General features: G+C 33.3%; 1 protein-coding gene and 1 pseudogene across 1 annotated transcript in view; one reads left to right on the top strand and one right to left on the bottom strand.

The window, feature by feature from the left end:
• Positions 1-13,331, bottom strand: part of MSH2 (mutS homolog 2) — a 62,452-nt gene that overhangs the window by 38,826 nt on the left and 10,295 nt on the right. Inside the window, exons 5-7 of the mRNA XM_016142181.2 lie at positions 11,831-11,980; positions 11,205-11,338; positions 217-416 (exon numbers count right to left, since the gene is read on the bottom strand). Of these exons, the coding sequence (XP_015997667.1) occupies positions 217-416; positions 11,205-11,338; positions 11,831-11,980 (484 nt within the window). The remainder of the gene's footprint in view (positions 1-216; positions 417-11,204; positions 11,339-11,830; positions 11,981-13,331) is intronic.
• On the top strand, positions 10,365-10,483 carry LOC118606030 (annotated as a pseudogene).

Raw genomic sequence — 13,331 nt, 5'->3', positions numbered from 1 at the left:
ATAGACCTATTAATAAACTCAGTAACCCTAGCATTTATTTCTAAAAAACAGAAATTCTAACTTGTCTCATGATTTCTGTGATGTAGCTATAGGTCAATACAAACCTGTTATTAGAAAAACTTAGAGTCACCAGAACCACATTTGCTATTTAAGGACAGCACATTTGCTAATTATATAGAGTGTGAAGGACAATAAAAAACAAAATCATTTTATTACCTTCGTATTTTCCCAAAGCACTTATAACACTAGGGAGTTGGTTTATGCCCTGATATAGCCGGTAACAATCTTGTAAGTTTGCTGCTTGTCTTTGAAATTTCTTGGCAAGTCGGTTAAGATCTGGGAATCGACGCAGTAAATCTTCTTGTAAAGTCTGCCTCAATTCTGCATCTTCTACAAAAGCTTCCACTAAATTCAGTCTGAAATAAATTACACTAGAATTAATCTCAAATATTTTAGTATAAAATTAAAATTTGCCAACTAGGTACATAAGTCTCAACTAAATCAACTCAAAAATTCCAGTAAGAAGCTTGAACCTATTCTGAAAAGTTAGCTTTTATATAGAAATGAAAGTTCTCTAACACTATAATATAAGCAGTTTCTGATAATTAATTAACTAAATTAATGTTTAGTTAAGTAGCATCATAAGATACTGAAATAATAGCCAATTTGTCTGTCTTTCAGCAAACTGATATTGCTTAATTAGAAGAATTTTATTATTGGGACATTGTTGTTACTGATACATACTATACATGTAAATAATGATCTTTAATGAAACAGAATTACAAGTTTAAGAAGTTTGTAAAATCTAATACTTATTCCATTGGAAGTCATATAAATTTTCAGCATACATTCTAAAATTCCCCCATAGGACAAAGCCAAAATTTTCTAATTAAAAAACTGAAATAAGTTTGTTGCTTCCCAAAGTCAATAAATAAAATCTAGCTTATTTCAAGAACTATAACACACGCAGCTCATATTGCTTTTGCAATTTATTGGAACTGATAGCTTTCTATTTTTCACTGTAATACACGGCAAGAATTGTTTTTACATCATGACCCAGCACACGCATACATAGATATTCTACGGGGCAAAATATACCATCTCAAAATAAGCCACTTCGTCTTAAGGACTATTTTCAATTGTAGATAACTGAGAAGAAGCAGAAAAAAGAAAAGCTCTCTGCCTTGCCTTTTCCCTATTTGCATAAAAACTGGACAGAGATTTATAAAGGTGCCCTCCCTTTCCTTCTTTACCAGGAAAAACAAAAGTTAACCACACCCCAGACAACTTTAGACCCTTATCAGCTGAAAGATGGCAGCAGAAGATTCCACATAACAAACTTTACTAACAAACCTTTATCTACCATTATTTTCCCAAATATCTGCCTTCCTATAATTTGCATCCCTAAAACTCAAAATCCTTTTCCTCTTCTTATAGCTTCTCTAAAAATTTATTTTTCCTTTGCTAAAATGCTACATAAGCCCAAGTTCTAACCAACCCTGGAGTTACTCATCTGAGTTTTCCTGTGTGTAAGCATAAATTTGCTTTTCTCTTGTTAATCTGTTTTTTTAAGTCCAATCCACAGGGCCCCAGGCAGATAACCTAGGAGGAGGGTAGCAGGAGAAATTGAGGAGGGTAGCAGGAAAAATGTTCCTCCCTTAAAAATATTATTAAAATAGGTGTCACGAAACAACACATACCATATGTGATTTTATTTTTCTCATATTTAACTTTTCAAAAATGCTGGTTATCACTCACTACATTAATTTCACGACCCACTACTGGGTCACAACCTGCAGTTTGAAAAACAATGTTGTATGTAAGCTGCAACTACTGTACACAGGCTGATATAATCTTGTTCTGCTCATTTGTTCCTTGTGAAATATTAAAATGACTCCCCCCCCCCAAAAAAAGGAAAAATAATGTTATAGATGTTACTGAAGTAATTAGCTAAAAGGTCAATTTTAACAATCAAAGGTAGGGAAAATGGCCATGGACAAAAGGATATCAGATGAGCAACCTTTCTCTTATATTTGTAAACTATGTGCACTAAGTTAACTTTCAAGTTACACAGGAATAAAGCAAGGAAACAAATCAGCTTTCTAAATCTTTCAACTATTTACTGGTCTCTCCATCAACATTTACAATTCTTGCATCACCAAAATATTCATCCAGCAAATTATTTCTCAATGTTAGACTAGATAAATCTTTGCTATAAGAAGCTATTGTGCAGTATTTAACAGCATCCTTCGCTTCTTGCCCACTATTATACTTTCTCCAGTGTGACAACCAAAAATGTCTCTAAGATACTGCCAAATGTCCCCTGGAGGGAAAAACTGCCCTAGGTTGGGAACTACTGGTTTAAAAGAACTTGATCAAAAATTCACTTTTTAAAAGATGAAAATAAAGAGAAAACACTATAAAATGTCACGATAATATCTAGGCAGCTGGCAGCAGACATACCTGTTGTAGCAAGTGCCAAATTATTGGGAAGATAATCTGCTACCCAGCTTGTATTATGTACCAGTCACTGGGGCTATAAACAAACATAGAGAATAACTCAGGCACTTACTGCTCCAGAAAAAATTTCTACGGCATGTACTCTATATTTAAAAAAAAAAAAAAAAAAAAAGCAAAAATGAGAGACAGATGCAGCCAAGTCACAAAATGCAAAAAAAGCAAATGTGGGCCTTCCTAGCTAAGTCTCTGTCTCTACTTGGGCTTCTCTAAGTATGGTCCAAAATCACCAGCATCAAAATCACTTGGAAGTGAGTAATAACACAGAATTTCTGGGGGAGGGTCCTGGCTGTGAAATTTCAGTGAAGCTTCTCAAGAGGTTCTTATCCACACAAAAGTTTGAGAAAAGAGTGAGTCCTAACAATCACAAGAAATCCCTGAGTTCTCATGGTAAAGAGGAAAGAGAGGTGCAAGGGATAAAGAAAGGATGAAACCTGATGCTAGCTGACGGATCCGTTATCTTTCTTTTTCTCTTCTTTCCCTAAAATCTCAAGTTTTCAGACCACTCTCAGGTAAATGGTAAAAAGATATAGAAAAGATATTTCTGATCAAGATTATATGCTTCTTTCCTGTTCCTGGTATATTATCACTGTTCCCTCTCAAACTGACTAGAGAATGAATCATAAGTAATTAACACTGTGCAAGGGTCTAAAGTTCCAATAAGAGTATTAAGAAGTAAAACATCAAGAGAAGGACAAAGCTTCTAAAACACATAGAATAGGGCATTATACACAGCCCCCTCAGTCTTTGGTCTGGCTATCATTATTAAAACACAATAAATTGCTAGTTTCACAACTCTATTCAGTATGCCATTTCAGAATTAATTACAGTTTCAGTTTATGTTCTGGCTAACATAGACTTTTTTTTAAAGATTGCTTGCTCTGCTGTTTCCATGACAATGCCACTTTTACATCACAATCCTGGAAGTACTAAAGTTACTGTTGGCATAACACAGTATACCTTTCAATCCTACCCAATTAAATTACTCAGCTACATACAATTTGATATATGAATTTGCAAGCTGACTGGAATAAGATGTTCTGGGTCAGTTAAGCTCTAAAATTCTAACAGATTAAATTATAAAATTAATAATGGATGTTTTTATACTTTAAAAATCAACATTCCGTCCTTTCTTTAAAACTAGCATTTCTGGCCTCTCATTGTAAAAACAGTTGCCTGGAATTTCATGAAAGCATATTAATATGGCTAAGAACAAATGTGGTATCTAAAGACCTGCCATTACAAGATTCTGAGTCTCTTATCTATTCTTCATATAGTTTAATGCAATCAGAGCCACTTATTTAATACATTAAGTAGCAGATAATCTGCAAGGTCTGAGAAGATTAAAAAAAAATTTGGAGGAACATGCTTTCAAGGAATATTCAGTCCAGTGGAGGACAAGGACATGCTCCATCTTATAGTTAGTGCTGAGTAACAATGACATACAAAATGCAATGAGATGTGATGTGAATAAGAAAGCAAGGAATCCCTATGGGAGCTGAGAAACTTCATTTGGGGGTATTTCATTTGCCTATATTCTGAATAGTTAGGATTTACATTGATAGGATTCTAGAGAGAACACTTGGGAGGGAAAAACAAAGACTTTAAAGGAGAAAAGCAGAGAATGCACTGAAAAGAAAACTGAAGCAGAGAAGAAATAGGAAAAAAAAACGATAATCAGAGGTAAAACGGAAAGGCCCTTGGCTTTGGAAAGCAAAAAGCATGATTTCTTCTTCTGAGAAAGTCAAGAGTGAAAGACTGAAAATACACAGATACATTTTGAGATTGTAAGGATTAAGGAGGACATGATCACTTAGAGGCAGGAAGCAGCTGAAGGCTTTCGGGGAAAAAGTAAAAAATTTTGGGTTGGTCACTATAAATCATGTTATAAAGTAGTATCACATAGCAATGAAAGCTAGATAGCTTGAAAATACAGTGGGTCCACTCAGCATTGCGTGACCTTCTCCAACAACATTTAATTGGAAAGAAAGCTAAGGAAAGAAAGGCCAAGATGACAAGGCCAATGAAGCAAGAAATCTTATGGTCCCCATGAAATCACTGGGAAAAAAAGATGCCTCTGTGGTGTAAGCTACATAGAACGGCAAATAAAATTCAAAGAAGCTAGCAGATCAGCCCAGAGACCAGAATAAGGGAGTCTCCACTAAGCTTGATTTAGAAGTAGATACAATAGTAGTTGAAAAGCAATGGACGGAAAACCCTCTTGTTCTTCAAAGGCCAGAGCAATACCTCACTGTTTCACAGAAACTACACTCACTATTATGACCTCCATACCTCTCTGTTTCCACAGAATATGAATTAACTAACTAAAGATATCCTTGCACAAAAGGATAACATAACCTGCAAGAAAGTCTAGAGACCCCAAAAGTACCCTGGCTCAAAAAACATGTTATACTATCATATAAGCACCACCACGATCTCTAAACTTGCAGGAGCCGTACTTTTATTTAGACTTATGTTTCTAATAAGACCACTACATTAATCCAAATTAAATTTTATATAGAAAGAAATGTTCACAAGAAACAGGAAAACTGAATATGTAACCCTGTAATAGTTTAAAAATCCAAGTTAGAAGTTTGAAATCTTCCCTCAAAAAGAAAACCAAGCTAAAATGGTTTTACAGACAAACCCTACCACCTACCAAGAATACAAGTAATTCCAGTGTTACACAAACTAGTCCAGATTATAGAAATGAAAAAGGGGGGGAACATTCTCTAACTTATTTTGAAGAATAACCTTGATAGCAAACCTAAAGTTGTCATTGCAAAATAGGAAAATTATAAGCCAGATACATTCAACACTGATGTGAACATTCTTTAAGATATTAGTAAACTAAATGAAAATTAGGTTTCTACAAAATAGCAACAGAAAGTAATCATTTTGTTAGTAATAATGAAAACAATCCAAATGTCTACCAATAGTAAAATGATATGAGAAATTATGGTATCTTAATGGAACATGTTCAACAATGAAAATGAATTACATTTACAAGGAATACGAGGTAGATCAAAAACAAGTCGTAAAAGACATGTAATACTATTCCACAGGATAAAGTCTAAAAACATGCAAAAATCTCTAGACATATGCGATAAAGCTATAAAAAAAGAGCAAAATACAAAATCCAGGAGAGTGCTTTCTAAAAGGGAAAAGAAAGTAATAAGAACAGGGAGGGGTATATAGGAAATAACAGAGGTTAACAGTAATGTTCTTTATACCTTCTACATACTTCATAAACAATATTTTATAGTAGTTATTCAATATTTAACTTAAAAAACTCAAAACAACGAATAGAAAGAACAGACTGTTCCTGGCATGGTTCTCTTCCATCTGATATGCTCTAATTTTGTTTAGTGTGGGACTGAGGACTGACTGTGGTTCACCATTCCACAGATGGTGAGAACTTTCTCCAAGTTCTCCTGAATGTTGATCTTCAAAAGGAGTTCAGGAGTTATATGCCAAATGAGTTCATTCAGAATCCTGATTATCTAGTCACATAGTAAAAGAGCCATCATTTGCTGTCCTTTTTAAAAATTATGTTACCATCTTACCATATCCTATCCCCAATTTAAAACACTTGAAAACTAGTCAAGCTTTGCCAAAGTTGGTTGTAGTAACATCAAAAACTGTCCAGTAATTTGTTTATCCAATCTAAATGCCAGGCAAAAAAATTTTTGCTTGAATTTAATAAAAATAAATTTGACTTTAAAATAGAAGGCACTAATAATACCAAATTTAATATATGCAAATTATTTCATCAACAATTTCATAAGAGTGAAGTATTTCACATGGTAACACACCTTCAATGTTCTTTAGAGAATTTTCTGAAAAAAACGTGGGTAAATTACCAAGGAAAGACCCCCTCCAAAAAAAACAAACCACACACACACACAACTACCCTACAAGATTAAAAGCAACAATCCTAGAGTATTTGCAGACAATGAGGACTCTTGGGACCTATCAGAAAACAAGTGAAAAAAAAAGTACTATGAACAAAGTTACTATAATTTCTAGTTTGACAGATAAAGTACTAAAAAGGAGGACATACCTAGAAACTCACTCATAAAACTAACAACATTCTCAGTAGAGAAAAAAGTATTTAAGCCATTAGCTAAAAAGTATTAGCAGACTCAGTACTAATAGGCTTTAGTGACTGGAAAGAGGAGCAGTGCAACAGATAAAGTGACTCCACAGACGTAACTTAAATAAAAGCCAAAATAATGAGCTTCATTTCTCATGAAAATCCAAATCCAATTTGGGTAAAATTAAATACAAGCGATAGACAGACACAATAAATACAGTACAGCAATTAAGTAAGGGCTTGGGCTCTGGGTCAGGCTGGCCTGGTTTTAAATCCAGCCCCAATCATATCACAGGTGATAAAAATCAGATACTTGGCGAAGTGCCAGGCATAATAAAGTAAATACTAGTCTTATAGCCCTCCTTCCTTCTAATCACTTGACAATTATTTAAAAGTACTTCCCTCGATTTATGCGGATTATCCATCCATTCCATGCATTTTTTTTTTACATGGAAGAAAACTGTGCAGTCTACCAGTATGAAAGAAAGTGCTAAAGAAATAAGCCAATATAAATCGTAAAAAATATTTCATATTTTCACCAAAAAATGCTAATGAAAATTCAGAAAAATAAAAATAATTTTTATTTGCTGTCAGTGTCTGCACTATAATCTAAAGCTATCAACCTTCTCTTTTTAATTGGCAGAAAGTCACTATCTTCATCACGCTAAATATCTGGAAGTATTACTTTGGTTTTATTATTTATGTTTATGTTTTTGGATGCTCTTTTTCCAATCCCATCTTTTGCTAAGTTTTCATAAATTCCTTGATATCCACTGTAACATTTTTAAAAATTTGTTAGACATTTTAATGCTTGCTGGATGTTTGGCTAAATATCTAGAATTGCAGTTTCTAGTTTTTGTGGCCGATTGAAGAGCTGTAAATATTTTCTGCAGTAAATGAAACTGGTTCAAGGTCACTGCTGTATTCATGGACGGGATATGCTTCAGATATCAAGTGAATTAATTATCAATTAATTCATGATCAACTAGTAATTTGTCAAAATCTACATTCAAATTGTCAGAACCTTCTTCCTGAAATGTGTTTAATAAATTAATAATGCCAGTTACTCCCTTTTCAGTTTTTGGAGCCATATTCCCTGGTCCAACCACTTCTGGCTATATTGCTTTCCAATAAGCATTTAAAGTTGACAGCTTTAAAGAACTCTAAGCTAAAGCAATGTTCTTGATACAATTTAAATTGTGAATCTATTCCAGGTTTCTGAAAGTGATTCATTATCTTCAAGTTTATTAAAAATACCACTAAAATTCTGTTTAATATAATTAATCTTAAAGGTAGATATGATGCCTCGATCTATAGGTTGGATCAAGGAAGTTGTACTTGGTGGCAAATATACAACTTTTATATATGGATGTTCTAAATTGTGTGTATGACCAGATACATTATCTAAAAGTAGAATTATTTTAAAATACATTTTTCCTTCATAGAATTTTCAGCTTCTAAGCAAATAATTGTGTTAGTATTAGTTCTTTGTAGATTGCTAAGTTATTGTTTTTTAGAAAGAATAATCACCAATAATGGAAAGGAAAAAAAATCACGTAACGAGACCATGTAAGTGGAAACCGCGTATAAAAAGTCCGTGTAAATGGGGGGAATATTTATCACGTATAAAAAACTTGCATAATAAAAGCACTGCGTAAACAGAGAGACAGCTGTAACCCCGTTTTCATCATTATTCCTGAATCCATCACTGGGCTATAGTCCTTGATAAGATATATGCACCAAACTCAAACATCTAGTCATATCGGTCCCTAATAAAAATAGAACAATCTTTACTTTCCTTAATGGAATTCACCCCACAGCCATATACTTTAAAATTAACTCTTCGCAGTTTCAGGGTTTAGAGATTTCTACTATATCCTCCTCTGGAAAGTCACCCCAAAACAATGATGACAGCAAGAAACAGAAAAATTTGATTTGACATGTAACCCTTAAAAAGATCAATCCCTAAAGGCTTAAGAGAAAGAAATCACAGATTTGCCCTGAAAACCCCAGGAAGGTAACATGAGTTATCACAGCAGGTGAGAGTTGAGAAAGGGTGATAAAAACAAAGAGATCGCCCAAACAAAAGCCTGCATGAGGATTATATAACTTTTTCTCCCTACTGTGGAATTTCAGCAGTTAGCCTTGAAAACCACAGGCCTTCTTACTTGCTTTAAAAATAAAAATAAAGTAAGAAAATTCTCACCAAGATAAAAAGGAGAAACTATATCTTCTTATCCTACAGGTGAAGATCTTCTGACTCATAAAGCCATCCTCACAAAAGTAATTTCTAATAAATCTAGTAAAGCCACTAGATTTTGGAGATTACTGTTATGTGGTGTTAAAGTAACTTTTGTTTACCCTCTAACAGAAAATCTAATTTGGTATCTTGCCACCTAAATCATTTGTTACTCTGGTAATAATATATAAGTGACTTCTCAGGTTTCTAAAGAGTCTAAATATAAATTACATACATCCTCTAGTTGTTAAGTCATAAGGGGTCATCCACTGATAATTGCTCTGCTCCCACAAGCCCAAAGTTGAAAATATAACCAATTTTCCAGAGCTTGAGACTTATTTACATTATCTGTTATTTCTTCAAAACAAACAAACAAACAAACAAACAAAAAACTAAAAGATGAAAGGAAAGACATAAATTTTTGCTTGTTTAGCCAGACTTTCCATTAGAAGGTACTAAAGGGAACTGATAAGACTGTTTGTTCCTAGGGCAGTAGTGGCAATTCACATAGAGTACAATAAGAAAAGTGTCCCTAGAGCTGCAGTACAACACAGAGGACCTGAGGAAAGGGTCTGGGGAGCTGGGAGACCAGGGTAGCAAACATCACTGTAAGTACTCCTGTTCTAAACTGACAGCTATAAATGTAGTTACTTACTCAAATAATTAAAACTAAAAAATTATAAACTGCCTTAATTACTTGCAAATATCTAACGCTTCCTATTTAAGTCACTACACCCTACTCTTTTTCCCCAACAAACCTGGCTTCAGAAAGTTACCTTAGCATTTCAACTTCTGCACTTTCAATAAAATATCAGCATACCCACAATTGGCTAACATCATTAGTTACTTTTGTGGTAAGGCTTTTTGGAATCCACAGGATCAACACTTAGCTTGCTTATTATTTACAGGGTGTCTAATACTGATCAACTATTTTATGTTTGTCTGGCATCTTCCAAAAGGGTCATGAGATTATTATGCTTTTATATACCATCAGTATTCTGCAGGTATTCAACAAATTTCCTGAATGATTTGCCATCGAAGCCATAAAAATATTGAAACTTTTACCCATTCTGGCAATATCTTAACTTACCAAATGGAAACACTAGGTATACAATAAGGTCATTAGAAATAACCTAATTATTGGAAAACTTAAAGTGGATTCAATCAATAAAAAATTATGTACTTCTGAATATGAAGATAAAACAGCAATACTAAAAAAACTGGGAAAAAACTAGGGCACAAAACTATTAGGATTATAACTTTTTAAAAAAGACTGGTTAACATAAGAATTTACTATGTAAGATCATGACATTTATACAGAGTTCAAAAGCAGGCAAAATTAATTAATCTGTGATTACTCTTGGAGTGAAGAGGGGATTTCTGGGATGCTATTTATGTTGTTTCCTGACTTATGTGTTGTTACACTTATGTCCACTTTGTGAAAATCTATCAAGTTGCATACTTAGGATTTGTGCTCCTATGTATACATTTCATTTAAAAGTTTTAAAACTCATCTATAGCCATGCTACCCTGAACGAGCCCGATCCCATCTGATTTCAGAAGCTAAGCAGGGTCGGGCCTGGTTAATACTTAGATGGGAGACTACCTAGGAAGACCAGGTGCTGTAGGCATAAAAAATAAAAAAAAAAAATAAAGAACTGTAAACTGACAACGTCCTTTAATCTATGAGGTCAACCAAGGGTTGCCTTGCCTAAAATAAATTAAAAATAAAAATAAATAAATTTAAAAAAAATAAAAAATGTTTTAAAACTCATCGAAAATAAAAATAAAAATGAAATATACTCAAATGCTAATCATATTAGGGTAGGAGGATTATATCTCTCTTTTATTTTCCAAATTTTAAATACTTTCTGAAATATATGTTTAGGCTGCCTTAAATAAATCCTTTCTAAAATAATGAAGACTAAGTGCTTTCTATGTACCAGACCTTGTTCAAATTACTTTACATATATTAAATCATCTAATCCTCATAACAGCTCTATGAATTGTTTATGTTATTACTGTCATTTTAAAATTGAAGAAACTGTAACACAGAGGTTGAGAAGCTTGCCCAAGAAGACAGATAATAAGTGGCAAAGCCATAATCTGAAACAAGGTACTCTGGCTCCCAAGTTCATGCTCTGAAACATCACCCATGCCATCTCTCCAATGTTTTACATTTTTATAGTAAAAACATAACTAAGAAAATAAGTTATTTAATCAATCTAAGTCATTAACACTCTATTCGTATGTAGCTCTCCACGCAGATAGATGCTAAAATATAGGTGCAGGAATAGGTACTAAAATAAGTGGTATCATCAAAGCTAACAAAAGTATTCTCTAGTTATATACCTCTCTTCTATTCTGCTCTTATCCATGAGAGGTTGCTTAATCCACTGGTTAACCAGTCTTTGTCCCTGAGGGGTTTTGCATTTATTCAGCAATGCAGTCAGAGACTGAGAGCCAGAGGTATCTTCAACAGAACCCTAGTAAACAAAAAATAAAACAGAATAGCATGCTCATTAGTGAAAATCTTACTATGCCATAAAAAATAATTTGGGGAACAAAAACACTTAATATACTTCAACAATTAAATGAGAAATTTGCATAAAATTTCTTCCAAAAATAAAAATTTCAACTCATTAATCTGTATTTTCTGCTGTGTATTTTTCCCCCAAACCAAAACTACTTATAATTACTGTAGTTTTAGACATAAAACTTAATAGGATGTAATTTTTAAAAACTGCTCTAATATAAAAAATTATTAATAAAGCCAGGACAAATACTATTTATATAGCTTACAACTAGAAAAATATAACAATACAGAACTATCTATCTGAGGATAATATTTCAAAACATTTAAGCTCCTTAGTAAGATTCTGAAGCCTATATCAGAGAAAACATTTTTTTTAACCATTCAATATTTTGAATCCATGTACTTTTTGTCTTTGTTGTTGTTGTTGTTGTTGTTGTTTTACCTGGAAAAGATTAAGGGCTCTGACTGCTGCAATATCCAATTTCATGTACTGGCTGAAGTCGAAAGTCGTCAATTCGAACTGTCCAAAGTTTGAATCATCTGATAACAGTTCTAAAAACTTGATTACTGCAGACAATGATGAAACTGCCACCTAAGATTAAGAATTTAAAATGGAAGATTGCTATCATTAGAATTCTAGAGATTTTAAAATAAATGGCAAAATAAAAATAAATTCCAAACATATTATTTTCCTTGCTGTTCCCTTCCAAACCAAGAAAAATAAGTTTAAATAAATCTCTTTAGGTTAAAAAATGATTTTTACAAAGTGAAAATTTATTATAATAGCAGCACTGTTTATAATAGCCAAAAGTGAAAAATACTTGAATGCCCATTAAGAGCAAAGTGGATAGTCTGCCATGTTCACACTATGGAATAATACACAATAGATACAGGAACAAACAACCCACAACTATGTACAACAATATGGATAAATCTCACAAACATAATATTGAGCAAAAAGAAACCAGACACAAAAGAGTATATATACTATATGATTACACTTATATAAACTAATCTACACTGCCAGAAGAACTGGGATTATCCTGGGTTGGGGGTAATGACTAAAGGAGCATAAAAGGGTCTTTAAGGTGCTTATTTTGTTTCATGGATACTTATTATGATATATGCACTTTCCTATATGTATATTTAAATAATAAAGATAAATTATGATTGTGTGTTCTGACTGCTCCACTGACCAACTGTTTTCCTGGTCTCTCACCGTCTCCTGGGGTATATTTTCTGAAACATAACTATATTGAAATTAAGCCAATTAATAACCCTACAATGCAACATACAGATGATGTTAATTATAGAACTGTACACTTGAAGCTTATATAATGTTATTAACCAATGTTACCCCAATAAACTTAATAAATTTTTAAAAATAAATAACCCTACAGTGGTCTCTAGGTGTTCAAGTGAAAGGAAGAATCACATGTCTCTCACTTTAAATCACAAGTTAGAAATGACTAAGCTTAGTGAGGAAGGCATGTCAGAAGCCAAGGCAGGCTGAAAACTGAGGCCTCTTGCACCTAACAGTTAACCCAAGTTGTGAATGCAAAGAAAAAGTCCTGGAAGGAAATTAAAAGTGCTACTCCAATGAACGCAAGAATGATAAGAAAATTAAACAGCCTTATTGCTGATGTGGAAAAAGTTTTAGTGGTCTGGACAAACCAGCCAGAACGTTCCATTAAGCCAATGCCTAATCCAAAGCAAGGCTCTAATTCTCTTCGAGTCTATAAAAGGTTGAGGGGTCAGGAAACTGCAGAAGAAAAGTCTAAACCTAGCAAAGGTTTAAGGAAAGAAGCCATCTCCTTAATATAAAAGTGCAAAGTGAAGCAGCAAGTGCTGATGTAAAATCTGCAACAAGTTTTCTGGAAGATGTTATTAATTAATGAAGGTGACTAACTAAACAACCGATTTTCAATGCAGATGAGACAGCC

The sequence above is a fragment of the Rousettus aegyptiacus genome, unplaced genomic scaffold (genome assembly GCF_014176215.1).
Source record: "Rousettus aegyptiacus isolate mRouAeg1 unplaced genomic scaffold, mRouAeg1.p scaffold_m13_p_7, whole genome shotgun sequence".
Lineage (NCBI taxonomy): Eukaryota > Metazoa > Chordata > Mammalia > Chiroptera > Pteropodidae > Rousettus > Rousettus aegyptiacus.
This window is presented reverse-complemented; position numbering and strand designations above follow the sequence as displayed.